This window comes from Neofelis nebulosa, chromosome 16, assembly GCF_028018385.1.
Source record: "Neofelis nebulosa isolate mNeoNeb1 chromosome 16, mNeoNeb1.pri, whole genome shotgun sequence".
Lineage (NCBI taxonomy): Eukaryota > Metazoa > Chordata > Mammalia > Carnivora > Felidae > Neofelis > Neofelis nebulosa.
Window position 1 is genome coordinate 32073917 of NC_080797.1, and position 17870 is coordinate 32091786.

The 17870-nt window shown below is 51.3% G+C and overlaps 1 protein-coding gene and 1 long non-coding RNA gene across 5 annotated transcripts in view; one reads left to right on the plus strand and one right to left on the minus strand.

Moving 5' to 3' along the window:
* The first annotated feature begins 377 nt into the window (after positions 1-377).
* Positions 378-15127, plus strand: LOC131497284 (uncharacterized). The gene is made up of 7 exons (XR_009254867.1): positions 378-982; positions 1505-1743; positions 7838-9517; positions 11193-11626; positions 11738-12842; positions 12963-13312; positions 14011-15127. It is a non-coding gene; the product is annotated as an uncharacterized LOC131497284 (long non-coding RNA).
* Positions 15128-16968: 1841 nt separating this feature from the next.
* Positions 16969-17870, minus strand: part of LOC131497272 (RAD52 motif-containing protein 1-like) — a 58630-nt gene continuing 57728 nt past the window's right edge. For all 4 annotated transcript variants that reach the window (XM_058703446.1, XM_058703445.1, XM_058703441.1 and 1 more), the window contains 3 exons: positions 17503-17557; positions 17281-17423; positions 16969-17179 (listed from right to left, as the gene is read on the minus strand). In XM_058703446.1, the coding sequence (XP_058559429.1) occupies positions 17077-17179; positions 17281-17423; positions 17503-17557 (301 nt within the window). In that variant the 3' untranslated portion in view covers positions 16969-17076. The remainder of the gene's footprint in view (positions 17180-17280; positions 17424-17502; positions 17558-17870) is intronic.

Consider the following 17870-nt stretch of genomic DNA (forward strand, 5'->3'; position numbering starts at 1 on the left):
CCCCTGGCCACAGCCCATCAGACTGTCTCTCCCTCCACCACTTTCCCAGCTCCTACCCACTGGGAATCCTCAGGACCCTTCGCTGGAGACCAGCTCCATGCTCTGGCCACCAGGGGACCGGGAGAAGGGGACGTACTACAGAGTCGGTCCTGAAACCGTGCCTGATCCTAGAGGCTGGGTTTCTTCCAGGCTACCCTACGCAGCCCTGCAGGCCAAGTTCAGGCTCTCTGGCTTTGAGACCCTGGCATCCAATCCCCTTTGGCAATTCCGGGGGCCTGCCCTTCTAGACAGAGCCTCAAGCCCTAAAACTGCCCTTCCCTCAGCCGGCCTCAAGCCTTGGGCCTCAGCAATCTGAAGAGGAGGACCATTGAGGCCTCATCAACTAATTCACTGAATATAATATTCACTGGAGGGAGGGAGGCTTATCATTAAGTGGGTGCTCTGGCCAAGTCAGGGTCTGCTGAAAAAACAAAGTAAACTGACACTGAGGTCAGAGCAGGGCCAGACAAGAGACAACTGTGACCTAAAACAGTGTCAGGAACGTCACCAAAGGACAACAGTGCGGAGAAACCTAGAAGAATTGCCACTTGACAATTCACAACACAGAACTGAGACGTTCCGGGCTGTGCCAAAGTTCCGGGCACATCTTTCCTTGCAGGAAGCCAAAGCTCCCTACATAGGCCTGTCGGTTCCAGAACGCCTCAGGAAGGCAGGAAATGGCTCAGAGGCAGGACCACGACCATCTACGATGTGAGATCTCTGGCCTCTGGGTCTCCTGACTGCTAGGTCAGCACTCCAGCAGGCTCCTTGGGTGAGCCAGACCCCCATCTACCATGCTATGGGACTGGTTTCACTTTCTATCCTCAGAACTGTCTTCACTGACACCAAGAAGCAAACGACAGAGGGGTGGGTCTTCAGGAGACCCAGAATAAAGAGAGCAAGTAGAGAGTTCAAACATCCCTGATACAGTTGAGCAGAAAAGGTGAGTGCCGTGTGCCTTTAGGAAACTCTTAAGCCACCCTTCGTCTACCTCTGCCCCTCTGTATTGGTTCACTCTGGCACAGGACCTCATTCTCTATCCTCATTTAATTCTTAAAACAATCCTGTGAGAGAAGGATGAGTATCCCTCATTCACAGAAGAGAAAACTGAGGCTCAGTAGAAACATGCCTCAGGTGAGGGACAGAATTTTCTCATTCCAAGCTCTGTGCCTTTCGCCAGTTCACACTGTCCCAGGTCCTTGGTTCAAAGAGTTTCAGGCAAACTTATTATTCACAGACTCTTCAGAAGCTCCACCTTATCAAAGAAGGCCTAACACTGACAAGAAACAATCTTGCCCATCAGATCTGTGGCCCCAACTAGCTGACCACAGGTCCTTTCCATGGCAGCCAGGTTTCCGAGCTGTCCCTCCTCAAATGTTCCAACACACAGGAAGGAATCGTTGGGGTTGATTCTCTTCGTGATACTGCCTGGCCTTCTGTAAACATCCAATTTCACTTCCTCCAGAGACTAAGGAAGAACGAAAAGAGGAGAAGGACTCAGATGAGACTTACATTAAAAGAAGAAATGGATAACCTGGCTTCACCACTTTCGAAACACTCCGTTCATCAGTAAACAGCAACCTCTTCTTCTTAGAGACTTCCCCGCCATCCGCGACAGCCTCGTCTCTACGGCCTGACTCCGATCCTGCACCTGGCTATGCACGACAACAGGCCGGTGTTTAAGCCCTCCAGCTGCTGTACCAGGTGATGAGTCAGGGTTTTCAGTTGGAAACAAATGACAAAGTTATCTTCTGATTCAGAAAGACAGCTGACACTTCAGACATGTGAGTGCTGAGTAAACAGCACCTCCTTCTACCTGAAGAAAGTTGGATTTCTAGACAAGAGCCCTGTGGGGGGTGGGATGGGTGTGTGTGGGGGGGGGGGGGGTGGGGGGTAGGGCGACAAAGCAACCGAATATCAGCTGGAGGGCAAGCAACTTCTAGCTCGTGATTCCCAGTCCAAAGGCTAGTGGGTGAGGCCAGAAATGTGAGGTCTAGGAACACTGGGTATCTTTCTTTCCTCCCTCCCTCCTTCCATCCAACAACACCCATCTCTCCCATATTCTGGTCCCAGATCCCTTAAGATTCTGGCAAGGACCAAACTCTGAGTGAATGAAAGCAGGACCTTTGCCTGACTCATTCACCATTGTATTTCTAATGCTTCAAACAGTGCACGGCACACAGTGGTGCTCACAAAATACTTGCTGAATGAACAGATGAGTAAAATAAAAAGGCTCAGACCGTTTCAGACTGTAAGAAGTTGAGGTATACAACTTCTCAGTGGCGGGGTCACTGTGGAACTCCTTCCATTACACCAAGCTGCCAACAGGCTGAAACCCTTCAGAGATCACACCTTAACGGTAGGGGCTATTGAAGGTAAAAGGACATCCAATTCTCAAAGGCATGAGACTATAAATGCAAGCAAAGACAAGGGGTCTTCTTTGGGGTCCTTTACAATGGCTGTCAAATGGCCAATCCTTTGGAGTTTGGTCGCCAGAACTTAGAGGGGATGTGCACCCCCAAATCCCAGGAGATTATAAATGTTAACCATGGAGCCTGCGTGCCTCAAGAATGTCTAGCTACTCGGAGATAACTTGACTCTCTGTGTTCATGGGTAATCAAAATGGTCAAAACTCAATGATCCAGCACCTGCAAAAAGAGGAAGCAATTCAACAGCCTCCACGGAGGCCTCGGCGTCCCCAGGATCCACTCATCTCTACTCTTCACAACATGTAACGTCACCTCTGGCACATTCGGTAGCGGGACTAATCTACAACCAGTTCTGGCCAGGAGGAGCACTGGGTGAGGGTCCTTTCTGAGCGGCAGGGCAATACACATGGACATGATTCTGTGACCACAGCCAACCCCACACAGTGGAACCCCTTGAGTTTCTCCAGATCATCACCCAAAAGGAAGTGATAAGCTTCCACTGCCCCAGCTGAATGAGTAGCTATCCCTCACCTTCCAGGTATTTGGATGATACCTACCATTCCAGCAGCCAACGCGAGTAATGTAATATGGATGCCAGGAACACAATCCTTAAGGACAGGTACAGGGGACCTGACATCCAGGAAAAGCACTTGACCCACGGGAGAAGGATCTCTACTCCTCCACACTTACTTACCATCTGAGGCCCTGCCTCAGTTGAGGTGTTCGGCAAGTGCCTGGCTCTGAGAAAGCAGGTGGGGTTGGCAGGGGACTGCACTAGGTTCTCAGATCAAACGGGGACCACATCAAGGGAAGAATGGGCACAGAGCTGGGATGAAGAGTTGAAATGGGGATAGGAAGACGTCAATCTAACAAGATTGGGTAGGGGTGGCGGGAACTAGGGCAGCAAGAGTTGGGGGGTGGTTTAGCAAAGACTCAGGAATGAAGTGTCCTCAGGCTGGCTGGGGATGGAAAGAAAGTATGTGGTGGGCTGGGAAGTTAGGGGCTGAGTGGGTGAGGACAAGAAGATACATACAAGACTTGAGATAGGGCTGAGATCAGAGTTATCAAGAAGAGGGGGGTAAGCGCAATAGGGCATCTACTGTAGTGGTAGGTATGAAATGAGTGGGGGGAGGTGGGTGTTTTGGCTGAGCAGACCTTGGGGGGCTGAGCAGGGGGGCTGGGATAAGAAAGCTGAGCCTGAAAAGGGGTAAGCCAGAAAGACGGGGAGGGGGAGGGGGGGGGGCTCGAGGAGGTTTGCGTGGAGCACTGGGATTGCCAAAGGGGTTGAGGGGTGAGAAGGAGATGCGTTAGAGGGAGGCGGAGGGAAGTGGCTGTCCTAGGGGTTGGAAGTGGGCTACCGTGGGGTCGAGTGTGGCTGCACTTACGCAAGACCAGTGGTGAAGGGGTGAGGGTAAGGGCTGGGCTCGGGTCACGGGTGGAGAAGAGGAAGGGGACGGGTCAGCACTGGCTGTTTGGGCTGAAGGCTCGGGTCCGAGTGGGGTAGGGTGCGGGGCTCAGGCCGGGAAGGGAAAAGGCTCTGTCTGAAGCGGGACAGTTTCAAAGCGACCAAGGGTTTGCAATCACGGACAGGGCTGGTGACCCATCGCCCGTTCTCGTCTCGGCCCCGCCGTCCCCTTCTCACCCTCCTCGCCCTCTGACCCCTAACTCACCAGAGGGAGCGGGGAGGGGGCGCGGGGCACTCCTGGCCACTGCAGCCCCTAAGCCTCCGACCAGGCGCTGCGGCCTCCCGGCCAGGGACAACAGGAAACGGCGCTCGCGGCGCCTGACGCCATCACGTTGGTTCGGTGTCCGGCCCCCGTCCCCGGACCGCGGAGCCATTCGCGGGGCCGGCGGAGCCTCGGGGCGGGGCCAGCGCTCGGGAAAGCCCAAGTTACCAGCCCCAGAGCAGGTGAGTGATCTGGGCGGCTGGGGACTCTGCGACCCGAGATGCGCACGAAGAGGCGAGGCCACCAGGCTAGCCCACCGGTGTCGGGCGGAACGTGTCCTACTGCCCGCCCCCAGCAGTGTCTGCGTCTCACTAGATCCCGGCCGCCTTCTGGGTTCATGACCTTGCCTGGGCACAGCACTATCCACCGTTGAGGCTGTCTGTTGGCCTCCTGCCCGGAAGGTTCCCACTTGTAAAATCGGACCAATAACGTCTACCCTAGTTTTGCCTCCCTGAGGGCATCAGTGCAGGTGGTGCTTCCCGCCTGGTGGTTCTCAGGAAAAGCATACAGGTTTTGATCACCCCTATCACCAAGGGAGCACCTTTAGGTACCCGTCAGCCCCCAGGCATGAAGCTTAAGGTTCTGGTTATTCTCATCTAGCCAGGAAGTTGTTTGTTTCCTTTACTTGGTAGAGTTGACATTTCTCTTTCACATGGACTCAGAACAAAAGGTCAAGAGTGTGTGTTGGTGGGGGTGGGGACAGATGTCCTGTGCTTTGGACACTTCATACCTGCAGGCTTAGGTCAAATGGGATCTTAGGGCCTGAGTGTGGGGTGAGTACTGGGGTGGAGAGGTACTGCTACCTGCAGGTCCAGGGGGACTTTGGGGGTGTCTACAGGGCTGGTCTGGGAACGGGACACTTCTTGGGAGAAAGCTCCACTGATCTGGGCCAGGCTCTCCATCAGCCTTTCTGGGAAGGGGAGAAGAAGGGGTCCCAGTGCCTGTTTCCATTTATAAAACCAGCTGTTGGAGATGTGGCACCTGAGTGTGTGCGGGCTGCCTCTTCAATAATTCTCTCTCTAGGCGTGAGAACCACCTCTCCTCGATTTTAGACTAGATGAATCTGAGTACATTTAGTATGGTTAACAGTTGAACGGAAAGTTAGAAATAAGGACACGGAGGGATGCCTGGCTGGCTCGGTCGGTTAAGTGTCTGACTTCGGCTCAGGTCACAATCTCACAGTTGTGAGTTCCAGCCCTGCATTGGGCTCTGCGCTGACCGTGCAGAGCCTGCTTGGGATTCTCTCTCTCTCTCTCTCTCTCTCTCTCTCTCTGCCCCTCCCTCGCTTGTGCTCTCCCTCTCAAAAGTAAATAAATGTTAAAGATAAAGAAATAAGAACACAGAAGCAAAGCATTATCTTAGCGTTAAACAAGTTGGAAAGTAAGGAATTTACTGGGAAATCCAGTTTCCTGGGCAAAAGGATAGTGTTTCTGGTTATAATTATAGCACATCAAGAGCATCAGTGTCTTGATACAAGCATGCCCTCCCCCAGATGGAGCCAGCAACATTCCTCAGTTCTTCCAATGAATTTTTGCGCAGCCGCTGTCTGCAAAAGCTGTGGGAACCCCGCATGGTAATCTCTTATCTATCTTTTCAGGAGCCCCTGTCTCCTGGTCTTCTCTTACTTCTCAGGCCTCTCGGCCCCTCTGCAAAGTCTACGGGCTTGTCCTCCTCTCTGCATCTTACTCTGGCGCACATTTCCACCATTCGTGGGCCACGAGTCCACCAGGTAATCTGAGGCCGGAAAAAAAAAATCTCCCATTACCCTGTTATTTGAGCAATAATAAAGGTACGTGCAAAGTGCCATGGTGCCCACAGAGAAGAGGCCTTGAAGGTTATCCTGGCGGAAGCAACTTTTATCTGAGCCTTCCGGGTGGACACAGGAAAGGGCAATGCCGGCGAAGAGACTGGTAGAGAAACGGCTGGTGGGTAGGAATGCAGACTGAGCTCAGGGGAGGGTGCACGGAGAGGTGGAGAGGAAGCTAGGAAGTAAGGCCAGAGTAAGGGGAGGGGGCTTAGAATGGAAGGGGGAGATAAAGACAGATTGGGCAATGGGGAAAGGGAGGAGGCACAGACACAGCTGGAGGCCAGTGCAGGAAGGGCTCAGACGCTCACAAAGGCACTGGTCTGTCAGATTTCAAGCACTACGCATAGTCATTCAAAGCCAGGCAGGAGGACTGCAGGCATCTGAATTTCTCGGGGGTCTAAGGTGTAGATTGCTGAACCCCGCCCCTGCCCTGGAGAGTCACTCTGGGATGAGGTCCAAGAATTTAGCCTTGACCCAAACCTTTTCTGTCTCTTGCCCTACCACCCGTGGATCTGAAGGGTGAGAAAATGTGAGAATCTCTCCTTAACCTAGGAGCTGAAGGGCAAGGCATTTAACAGGTGTGGAAAATAGAGGCTCCTATTTGCCAGATAGGAATTTTGATTTATCCTTAGCAGCCACCCTGAAGGTGAGCACCATTGTTATCCCCATGGCATAGATGATAAAACAGGCTTAAGAGAGGTTAAGGAACTTGGGGGCCCAAGGCCATACAACTCATAATTACTACAGGTGGCATCCTCACCCAGCTCTGATTCTAGCTGGAGAACTAGCATAAATCAGTGGCCGAGCAAGTGGGCTTTGGAGCCGGGAATGCTTAGGTTTGAATACCGGCTCTACCCCATACTGTTTTCTAGGCCTTCCCTAAGACAGCGCAGGGCCCAGCACAACCCAGCAAGTGTGGGCCTGAGACCACTGCCACAGTCAGTGGTTTTCATAGGCCCCTCGAGATGGCACCAGAGATAGAAACTTCTAAGTTTGATTGGTGGTTAGAAAAGAGAAGTAAATCACAACACGCTGAGGCCCCTCCGCCTCAGGCAGAGGGGCCAGAGTGTGTGACTTCCGGGAAGTTCCCCAAACTATCTGAGCCTCAGTTCCTCATCTGTAAATTGGGGAAAATATCAGTTGCCATGAGGATTAAATAAGATAATATCCTCAGGACGGTTTCTGGTCTGAAGTAAGCACTTGAGGATAACTAGCTATATTAGTATTATTATTATTATTATTATTGTTACAGTTTTGGCTAATTCGTACCTACCCAGTCCAGTCAGATCTCCGTTTTCTAACTGGTCTTTGAGCACTGGAGTGAGAGCCTCTCTTGTTTGAACCCCAGATGTATCCTTACTTGGTCTCTGACCGAAATCATCTAAGCAGAACTAATGCCACCATTTCTTTTGAAACCGGAATAGGTAATGTTCTCATGGCTTCTGTTGCAGGAAGCTGGTTCTTCCCACTCTCTTTAAAAAATGGATTTAAAGGGTTCGTAAAAATTATGTGTCAATTCTAGCTCAATAAAGTTGGACACAAATACAGCTTTGAGGTGCCGTTGACAAAAGAATGGACTCTTTAAGCCTCCCAAATGTTATCACACATAGTTTACAGTTCAAATAGTACGAAATGAAATGGGGAGGAAACAGAATGACCCGCAGCAGCTTCTTGCCTCGGCCATCCCCACCCTCCTGGGCCAGCTCGCCAGTCCTCGGTCCTCCTTACCTCTCGCTGGATCTTCTGGTGCTTATCTCCACCTATCTTGTGTTTCTCGCTCTTAATTCTTCCATTTAAAAGATTTTTCTAATGTTTTTTTTTTTTTTTTTTGAAAGAGAGAGAAGGAGAGAGAGAATCCCAAGCAGGCTCTGCGCTGTCAACACAAAGTCCGATGCGGGGCTCGAACCCACGAACCGTGAAATCGTGACCTGAGCTGACGTCAGACGCTCAACCGACTGAGCCACCCAGGTGCTCTGATTCATCCATTTTAGACACTGTCTGTGGACTTCCTAGCAACACAGGCAAGGAGTTAGGTCTTTAACACCCCCCACCCATTCCATTCTTGGGGTTCAGTTTTGTCACTCTTGCCCCATGATTGATAGTGGTTGCAGAATTGTGACTAGGTAAGCATTGTTCACCGCAGAGCTTACTCATGTAGTCCGATGGCACTCGTTTCTGTCCCCTGACCCCCCGGGGTTTAATTTCTTCTCCTTCTCTTTCTGTGCTGCCCGCCACGATCACTCCTCCACTCCGCTCCAGTGCTCCGGCATGACAGTTAGTGCCGTTTCCCTTGGCTACCTCCTTGACCTGTCGTACGCTGCTGTCCTGGAACCTTCCTTCGCTGCTTCCTGGGCTGGGCTTTTCCTGGCTCCCTTCTCTTCTTGCTTTCTTTACTGTCTCTCTTAATCTGCAGTTAAGAATCCCTTTCTAATATTAAAAAATAGAATGGTCTTCGGACCTGCCCGTGATCGTAGGTATCCTTTCGATATCTATTAATTGGGACCAAAAATACAGAAAGACCAAAAGTTACTATGAAGGCACTCCTGCTCTTAAGTGAATTTGTGTTTTACTCACAATAGCATCTATGAACGTGTGAAAGCCTGTTCAAAGTTTAGGCTTAGGGTTAGTTCAATCTAGCCTCAGTGTCTGGTCTTCCATTTGTCACCTCGCCCCCTCAACTTGCCGTGAGACAACCCCCTCTCTTGACTTTCTATTCAGTTCCTGTGCCCTAGCAGAGACTTAAGTACTGGTTTAAGGCCCACCTTGCAGGTGCACGTGACCATGGCTGGCCAATCAGGGTCTCCTCCTGCCAGATACAGGGTCCAAGCAGACCAATCAGAGGCTTTTTGAAGACTGGCTTTCCTTTATGAGGCTTGCTCAACCTCAGTGGAGAGTTGGAGTTACTAACGACTATCTTTGCAGTCTTGGGGCATCCATCCTGAAGGCTGAAGCCATCATGGAGGAAAGCACAACTGAGGGATAGTTGGGGAGAGAATGACGTTTGAGCGCTAGATGCGGCCAGCTTGAAGATCTTAGGCTTCCCGGTTATGTGAGCCGATACACCGTATGACATTTTTGGCTTAAGCATATTTTAGTTGGATTTCTTTCACTTGGAGCATAAAGAGCGGCGACTGATATCCTGTCTTTGTGAACTTGGGCAGGTTATACAAGCGGTGCGTACAGACTTGGACCGTGACAACGCAGCTCCCGCTAGGTCCCCTATGGCTGCCCTGTTATCAGCCTGAGCCTGAGACAGCTTGACATTGAATAGTCCGTTTTAGGGACTGGAGGAAACGACTTACCGTGAGTCACTGCCCTAAAATATGCTTTCTACCCACATGCCCGGTGCCTGGAATTCTGTGGTGATGGTGGCATTCCTCAGGGTTAACCATGGCTCTCTTCAAACGGTTCTCCTTTGGAGTGTGAAGTCTGCGATATTTAACTTGTAGAAGTCCTTTCTTCTGGAGGTCCCTCTGGCAGGCAGTGGATCCAGGATGCGGTGTAGACAGACCTAGGTACACATCTCAGTTCCCAGTGGCACAGTCCCTTTGCAGCTTTGCGGGCAAACCCCTAGCACTGTGTGCTGACCTTTAGGAGGTCAGTCTGTATCACATAAGGAATCCTACGCAGAGAGGGAAGAGATGGTCTCAGATTCACCCAGTAATCTCCCTGAGTCAGCCCTGAGGGCAGGGCCTGGCCCTAGGCGTTGGGAAGAGGAAGGAGATGTGATTCTTGTCTTGTCAGGGCTCCTGACCTAATAGAGAACTGCGGTTGAGTCTTCACATGGACGGACGCTGTCTTTCACTCTGCGCCATTCGTAGGTGACGCCTAGAAGAGCAGGGCCACCGTGTTGTAGCCTCCGACCCAGGACTCTGTCACATTCTGGGAGAGAGAATTATGGGCCCTCCCCGCATCCCCGCTCCTGCTGTGTCTGCTCGTGGCCACAGTGTACTTTCCCATCCCCTGGCTTGGGGCTCGGGGCTTGGGGCTGGTTCCGTGCTTAGGCTCGAAGAGGCCCGATGGCTCTTTTGCTTGCTCTCTTACGCTTCTCTTGGGTAGCCGCTGCCTCTTCAGCCTGGGTCCCGGCAGCAACACAGGGAGAAAAGACCAGCAGTGAGAAGCAGCGCCGATCCAGCCAGCAGGGCATTAAAGTACAGCGGTAACGGCCAACCCGTGAGAATCGGTTTCCCAGCCTCCTGAGTTTTGAGGATGGTCTATTAGTTAGCACTGTTGTGGCAAAAGATAACAGATACATGGATTCCCTCCGTTATCAGGTTACGTACAGGTTCAGCTGCTGCAGTAGAGACCCAACACAACAGTGGGTTAAGTGATTTTTTAAAATTCTTTTTTTTTAATCCTTTTTTTCGGGGGGCGGGGGGGAGAGTGCAAGCGGGGGAGGGGCAGAGAGAGTGGGGCAGAGGATCCAAAGCGGGCTCTGCGCTGACAGGCTGACAGCACAGAACCCGATGTGGGACTCAAACTCACGAACCCCGAGATCGTGACCTGAGCTGAAGTTGGATGCTTAACCGACTGAGCCACCCAGGCGCCCTTTAATTCCTTTGTTTTTAAATGTTTATTTATTTTTGAGACAGAGACAGAGATTGAGTGGGGGAAGGGCAGAGGGAGACACAGAGTCTGAAGCGGGCTCCAGGCTCCGAGCCGTCAGCACAGAGCCCGATGTGGGGCTTGAACCCACGAACGGTGAGATCCTGACCTGAGCTGAAGTCGGACACCTAACCGACTGAGCCATCCAGGTGCCCCAACAGTGGGTTAAATTAAAAAAACAGCTTCTTGGGGGCACCCGGGTGGCTCAGTCGGTCAGGTGTCTGACTTTGGCTCAGGTCACGATCTTGCCGTTCATGGGTTCGAGCCCCATGTCGGGATGTGTGCGGACGCCTCAGAGCCTGGAGCCTGCTTCACATTCTGTGTCTCCCTCTCTCTCTGCCCCTCCCCTGCTCATGCTCTGTCTCTGTCTCTCAAAAATAAGTAAACATTGAAAACAAATTTTTTTAAGAAGCAGCTTCTTGATCTCTCCTATGATAATCCGGTTAAGTACTGGATCTGGGGCTGGTTCGGTGGCTCTTATGTCAGGGAGCCAGGCTCCTTCTGTTTTCCTGCTCTACCACCCTGGGGTGTAGCCCTCGTCCAGACGAGGCCTTTGTACTGTTGAAATCTTCATTTCCTCCACAGTGTGGCGCCAGGCCGCTCTCTGCCGCTGCCCTGCCCTGGAAACACACGCAGCCTAAGCACCATTCCTGCCTCTGCTCTGGGCCTCGGGACTTTTCTTCTTCTTGAATGAGTGTGCTCCCGCCCCCCAGCTGGTGCTCCACGCCATCCCCCAGGTCTCAACAACATACCCCCACCAGGACCACAGGAGCCAGAGCTGGTCGTGCCTGGTGGTCCTCAGGACTGAGAGGCCCTGACCTCCGTGGGGGCAGGAGCCGGCCAGCATGACCAGTCGGGACTCCCAGGTTAAGAATCCAGTTGAGCCTCCTGGTCCTCCTCAATCTGCTCTGCCCTTCGTCTCCCACCCCCAAATCCCTGCCGACCTCCAGCCCTGAAGAAGCCGGAGAACCTCTGCTTCCCCCACCTCCCCGTCCGCCTTGTCCTACTTCAGTAGTTTGGTGAGCATAAAAAGGCCTGTCAAAGTGGTCCCTCTGTTTGGGGGATGGGCTCAGGAGGGGTGGGCATGTGGGTTCGGAGGGTGACAGATTCTTTCTCCAAATGCTCGCCAGGCTCCTCCGAGCCCTCTTCTTGATTCAACCTTGCTTGGCCTGTGAAGACTTGAACAAACACGGACGTGGTTGCTGGCAGCTCGTGGCCGCATCCCTAGTAGGACCCTAGCCTCCCTTAAAGTGCCTGCCTGCCAAACTCCCGGCTGTCTAAAGGATTGGCTGCTGAGTCCAGCCAACGCCTGAAGATCGGGCCCCTGTCTCCCAGCTTCTGTGAGAGGGCAGGAGCTTAACTTTGAGAAGTGTCAGCAAAGCCAGATGGGTCTCATATGGGCCAGCGTCCCTTCCTGCTTTTTGTCATCTTTCACTTCTGATTATAGAGCCCCCCACTCATTCCCTTCCCTAGTCCCTCATTCTCCCTGTGAAATACCCCATCACCTCTGTAATAATCCCAGTCGGGTGCCTGCTCACGATGAACCCTTTCCCCTACGGCACTGCAATACTATGTTACTGACTGAAATCTGTCTGGATTACTTTAAGTAGTGTCTGCTTTTGTTTATTTTCATCAGGGGAGGTGTGCAGGATCAGCCTTTTAATTTTTTTTTTTTTAATATTTATTTTTGAGAGAGAGGCAGGGTGCAAGCAGGGGGGTGGGGGAGGGGCAGAGAGCGAGTTAGACACAGACTCCAAAGCGGGCTCCAGGCTCCGCGCTGTCAGCACAGAGCCCGACGTGGGGCTCAAACCCAAGAACCGTGAGATCATGACCTGAGCCGAAGTCGGTCGCTCAACTGACTGAACCACCCAGGTGCCCCAACAGCCTTTGAAATTAAATTATTTTCAGGATCAGCTTTTTAAGTAAGCATCCCAGGGATGTTTGCGTATAGAGGTCCAAAGGCTGTATTTTGAGAAATCGTGTTTCCCTGTGGAGATCTTTTCTCTGGCAGCCCTTTTGAATGGGGGCTATGTTTTCTCAGATACTGCATTGCCAATAGTCCATCCAGCTTTAATTCCAGTGAGAACGTTCCGGAGATGAAACTAAGAATCAACTCCAGGCGCTTCTCCAGTCACCTCTGGGGATGAGTGTATGTCGTCAGCATCCAGCGCCTCACCTGCTGCCCAGCTAGAATGACACCTTTCAGGGTTTCTGACTTAGAAACACGACCACCAGGTTACTCCACGTGGACACCACCCCCCTTTTACAAAGCCTTTGAACACCCACCCATCAGGAGGGGTTTGCTGGATAATGTTGGTTGGCTCTTGACACCCATTTCTAGCCCCTTCTTTGCAGGTCCTGGAAACCCACGAACCATCGTTCACAGATTCCCTCGACAGCAGAATTCTGCCGATAAAGCGTACCTGTGTGAAATTTGGAAGGCGGAGGTGGAAGGAGGTGGAAGCCATGCTTTTCTCCTCTGTAGCAGCAGACATGCAGGCTGAATGTTGGAGTCCATACTCCCCACCAGTCAGGCTTGGGGCCATGGGGCTGTAGTGACCCCGGCAGTGGCTTCCCGAAGTTTCCTGACCGAGTGGCAGCAGCAACTTTGAATCTATGGAAAGCAACTGTGGTAAAGTAACCTGAGAGCTAGTGGTGCGATTCCCCCCTGGCCCTGACCTTCACCACCGCGAGCCCCACCAGTGGTGAGCACCAATTGCTTGTATGACCTTTGTGTGTGTGTGTGTGTGTGTGTGTGTGTGTGTGTGTTTGAAATATCTAGAATGGTTTGTTTTCCTGGCTATGGTAGTTTTAAAATATGTTCACAAAACTGAGGGTTGATGGGGGGTGGGAGGGAGGGGAGGGTGGGGGATGGGTATTGAGGAGGGCACCTTTTGGGATAAGCACTGGGTGTTGTATGGAAACCAATTTGACAATAAATTTCATATATTGAAAAAAAATAAAGATCTACTGAATGAGTGCTGGAAAAAAATAAAAAAATAGAATAAAATATGTTCACAAATTCTTTGACTCTTCTCTCTTTATTTTTATTTTTTTTTAACGTTTATTTATTTTTGAGCCAGAGACAGAGCATGAACGGGGGAGGGGCAGAGAGAGAGGGAAACACAGAATCTGAAGCAGGCTCCAGGCTCTGAGCCATCAGCCCAGAGCCCGATGCAGGGCTTGAACTCATGGACCGCGAGATCGTGACCTGAGTTGAAGCCAGACGCTTAACCGACTGAGCCACCCAGGCACCCCGACTCTTCTCTCTTTAAAAGGTGGGGTCTAAATTCCCACCCCTTGAAGGTGAACTGGATTTAGTGACTAAGTCACTGCTAAATGCTGCTCTGTGCCGTCTGAGGTGAGGTCATAGGAAGGATACCTTCTGTCATTTCTGTCTCAGATCACTCACTCTGGAGGCACCCAGCCATCATGCTGTGAGGACACTCAGTCAAACAGCATGTGGGCAGGCTCATATGGCAGGGATCTGAGGCCTCCCTCCAACCCCCTTGACAGCCATGTTAAGTGAGTGAACCACCTTGGAAGTGGACCCTTCCGACTCAGTCGAGCCTTCAGATGACTGCAGCCCTGTGGTATCTTGAGAATCTCACAAAAGACCCAGGGGCAGAAGTGCCCAAGCTATTCCCGAAATTTTGCCTCAAAACTTTTGAGGAATGGGGCGCCTGGGTGGCTCAGTTGGTTGAGCGTCTGACTTTGGCTCAGGTCATGGTCTCACCATTCATGGCTCCGGGCCCCGCATTGGGCTCTGTGCTGACAGCTCAGAGCCTGGAGCCTGCTTCAGATTCTGTGTCTCCCTCTCTCTCTGCCCGCACGCTCTGTCTCTCTCTCTCCCTCTCTCTCAAAAATAAACATTAAAAAAATTAAAAGAAATACGGCAAGGTAGCAGTTGAGACTGATACGTACTGTGCAAATTTGAGGTCGTGTTATAGAAACAACATTTTCTAAGCTTCACTTTATGAACCACATTTGAGCTAATGGAAATATTCCAAAATAGGAGAATGGAGTTGCCTGGAATCCCGGCCCACACTTCGGGAAGCCCAACTATGCCCAGATGGGTCTTCCTGGTTTCTCGTCAGCTCTGTCTCTGTGTCCACCTCTCTTCTTCAAAAAGTCACCACCGGCCCCCGCTCCACCCAGCTCATGAAGGAGTTTGAGCTGGTATGAGGAGTTTCTGCCCTTGTGACCTAAGAGTGACTAAAGGGCCTAGTACTGCGCCTGGCTCAAAGCAGGTGCTCACCAAACAGGAGCGGCCACCATCCTCATCGTTGTAATTATTGATTCTTTGATGGTGACCATGGCTTAGACGTCTCTGTAGCCCTGCACCCTGCAGCAGGGCAGTATAACCGTCAGCAGGCTTTGGAGTTAACAGGCCTGGATTAAACCCCTACCTGGCAGTTTTGGACTTGCGGCCTTGGGCACCTGAACAGGGTACCTACATCCTTTAAGCCCTGTCCCCTTATCTGCCAGATGGGGATGATAAAGTATGTTTTCACGGACTGTTGGGCTAAATTAAGGCTGCAAAACGCCCAACCCAGGCCTTGACACCAAGTAAGCAAGTAGTAAAGTAGGTGCTGCTGCCGCTTCCGATTACTGTTACTCTCTAGTCTTGTGCTTTCAACACACTTATTTGTTGGCTCACTGAAGTCACCACACAGAGACAGACACTTGGTGGCCGTTCTCACTAAAACGCTGGGGGAACGGGAGCAGGCACCAGGAGAACAGGTGTCCTTGCCCAGCAGCAGCAAACTAATAAAGCCGAAGAGGCACTGATGGGCCAATCACCCCGCTCGGAACCGTTCCTACCAACCCTGCCAAACCTGCTGGGCCGTGCCCCAGTCCTACTGTCCCCTCGGGGGACTCTGTTGGTGGCCAGCGGTTGCTGCCATATTCCATCACCTATCGCTAAGCCACCAGCATTTATTTGGGGGCATTTAAAGAGACTGTCGGGGGCGCCTGGGCGGCTCAGTCGGTTAAGCATCCGGCTGTGATCTCACGGTCGTAAGATCGAGTCCCTCGCATCCGGTTCCACACGGAGCACGGAGCCCGCTTGGGACTCTTTCTCTCCCTCTCTCTCTGCCCCTCCCCCCTTGCTCTCTTTCAAAATAAACAGACATTAAGAAAAGAGATTATCACACCTTGTTAATTCAGGATGTCTTTTATTCACTACTGTATTTTGACTCTGACGTCCTTTTTCTAAAATCTGTCATTCATGTACTCAGAAAGTATAGATGACTTCATTATTTTTAACGTTTATCTATTTTTGAGAGACAGTGTGTGAGCTGGGGGGAGGGACAGAGAGAAAGGGAGACAGAGGATCTGAAGTGGGCTCTGTGCTGACAGCAGAGAGCCCAATGCAGGGCTCCAACTCCCACACCATGAGGTCATGACCTGAGCCAAAGTCGGATGCTCAGTGGACTGAGCCACCCAGGCACCCCGACTCCTCCCAACATCCTAAATGTGACTGGTTAACGCCCTCCTCTGCAGAAGTGGAGGGATGTTTGCGTCTTCTGCACGTTGTGCTGCATTATCTCTTGGAATCGTGCAGCCCTGATCTGAGCTGGGTAGGAAAGCAGTGGTAGGTGTGGTGCTGGGCTGAACTGGAGAGAGCCCAGCCGCACGCATCCGACCCTCGGTGGGGTCAGCAGAGGCTAGTGGGGTACAGGTGAACAGTAAGTGCCCCCACCAATAAGTTTTCTGAAATAAAGGCCTGAGCAGGGCAGTCCTGGGTAATTACTGCTCTCACACATTCTTTACTCTAACCCTCCAGCATCTCCCTGCTAGCTCTCTGAGGGTGGGGACTTTTTTTTTTTTTTTAAAGAAAACAAAGAAGCCCAATGGGAATTATCTACTAGCTTGTAAGGTTGAGGAACACCCTACTTCCAACTACACATTTTGTGTCTGAGTTTGAGCTCTTGGAAGAAAGGCAGGCCTCAGCCCTACAGTGGAGGTCGGCTCAGCGATCCAAATAGTCTGGCAACCCCAAAGACCTTACAGAGGGGCCAGAGAGAGATGATCCTCTATGGGCAGGGGGTCAAGCGCGTTGTGAATAACTGGTATTTGGTGAGCCAGGGGAGAGAGCACCAGAATAAGCTGTTAATTAACTTAATAGTCTAAGCCCCTTGAAGATACGTTTTCTAGTTTCCAGAGACTGACCGTATCAGGGAAATGACGGAAAGACGCCCCATTCACCCTACTTTGCCCATACTGTGTCTTGTGGAAATACTGGCTACCACGAGGGACTCTGGCTTCAGTCCTGCTTCTCTCGCCTGTGGCCCCTGTTGTCTGTAGATAAATATTTAACTGTTTACGTTTTAATTCCTTACCACGTGGCTAGAATTGGTTATGGATTTATACATTTTAATATGAGAAAAACAAGTATTTTATAAGCAATGCTGAGAAGCCAGTATCGGAAAGTAAACTTTGTAGGTGGCCTGAGGCAGGACGGCGTTCACTCTGTGACAATCTCACATGCTGTCTCACTCTCGTCACCCAGCTCTTCAGTAGTGGAATCTGTGGTCCGAGTCTTCTCTGCTGTGGCTTTGCCAGCCTCCCTGGGAAAAGGAGAAGAATGCCAAGGCTTTGACTCTCGAAAGGAACAATTCAACTCTTCATAATTTCCTCATTTTAGAGAAAATCTTCCCCAATCACGTACCCTAGTTCCATGTTGAAAATCTCATCTTCATCAGAAGAATCCTTGTCGTGTAGCTTCTGTGCCATGTTTTTCTTGCGTGTGGCATTGAGAGGTCTGTACATGTCCCTAAGCCAAAGTGGCCGCCTTCTCCAGAAAAAGCCCTCCTAGAGAACAGAAAGGACAACGTTAGGTCTGTTTCCCCTGCCTTCTCCAGCCACGGTACTTTATCCTCCTCAGATTTACCTGATTGTCACTTTCCTCTGAGCATCTCTTACGCACCAGAGATCCAAAGAAGCCCCTTGAAGGAAACACACACACAGACAATTAGTGATTCGTACCATTTTCCGTGCCTCTCACAATGTATTTCTCCAGTCTTATTAGCAAGCAAAATCAACACAGACCTGGGATCTCAGAAATAATTCCATACATGCTGGGCTTTCAGAATTTTCCTGTGTCTGTCCATAATGGCCCCACAGTGTCCCTGGGAGACCTTTGTATGTAACTTGACATGAAGTATAGGCAGGGTTTTCACCCTGCTCACCTTCTGGCCCTTGGCCAAGTGCCCTTGTGCAGTCAACAAACTGGGTGACCACACGGCAGAAGCACCTAAC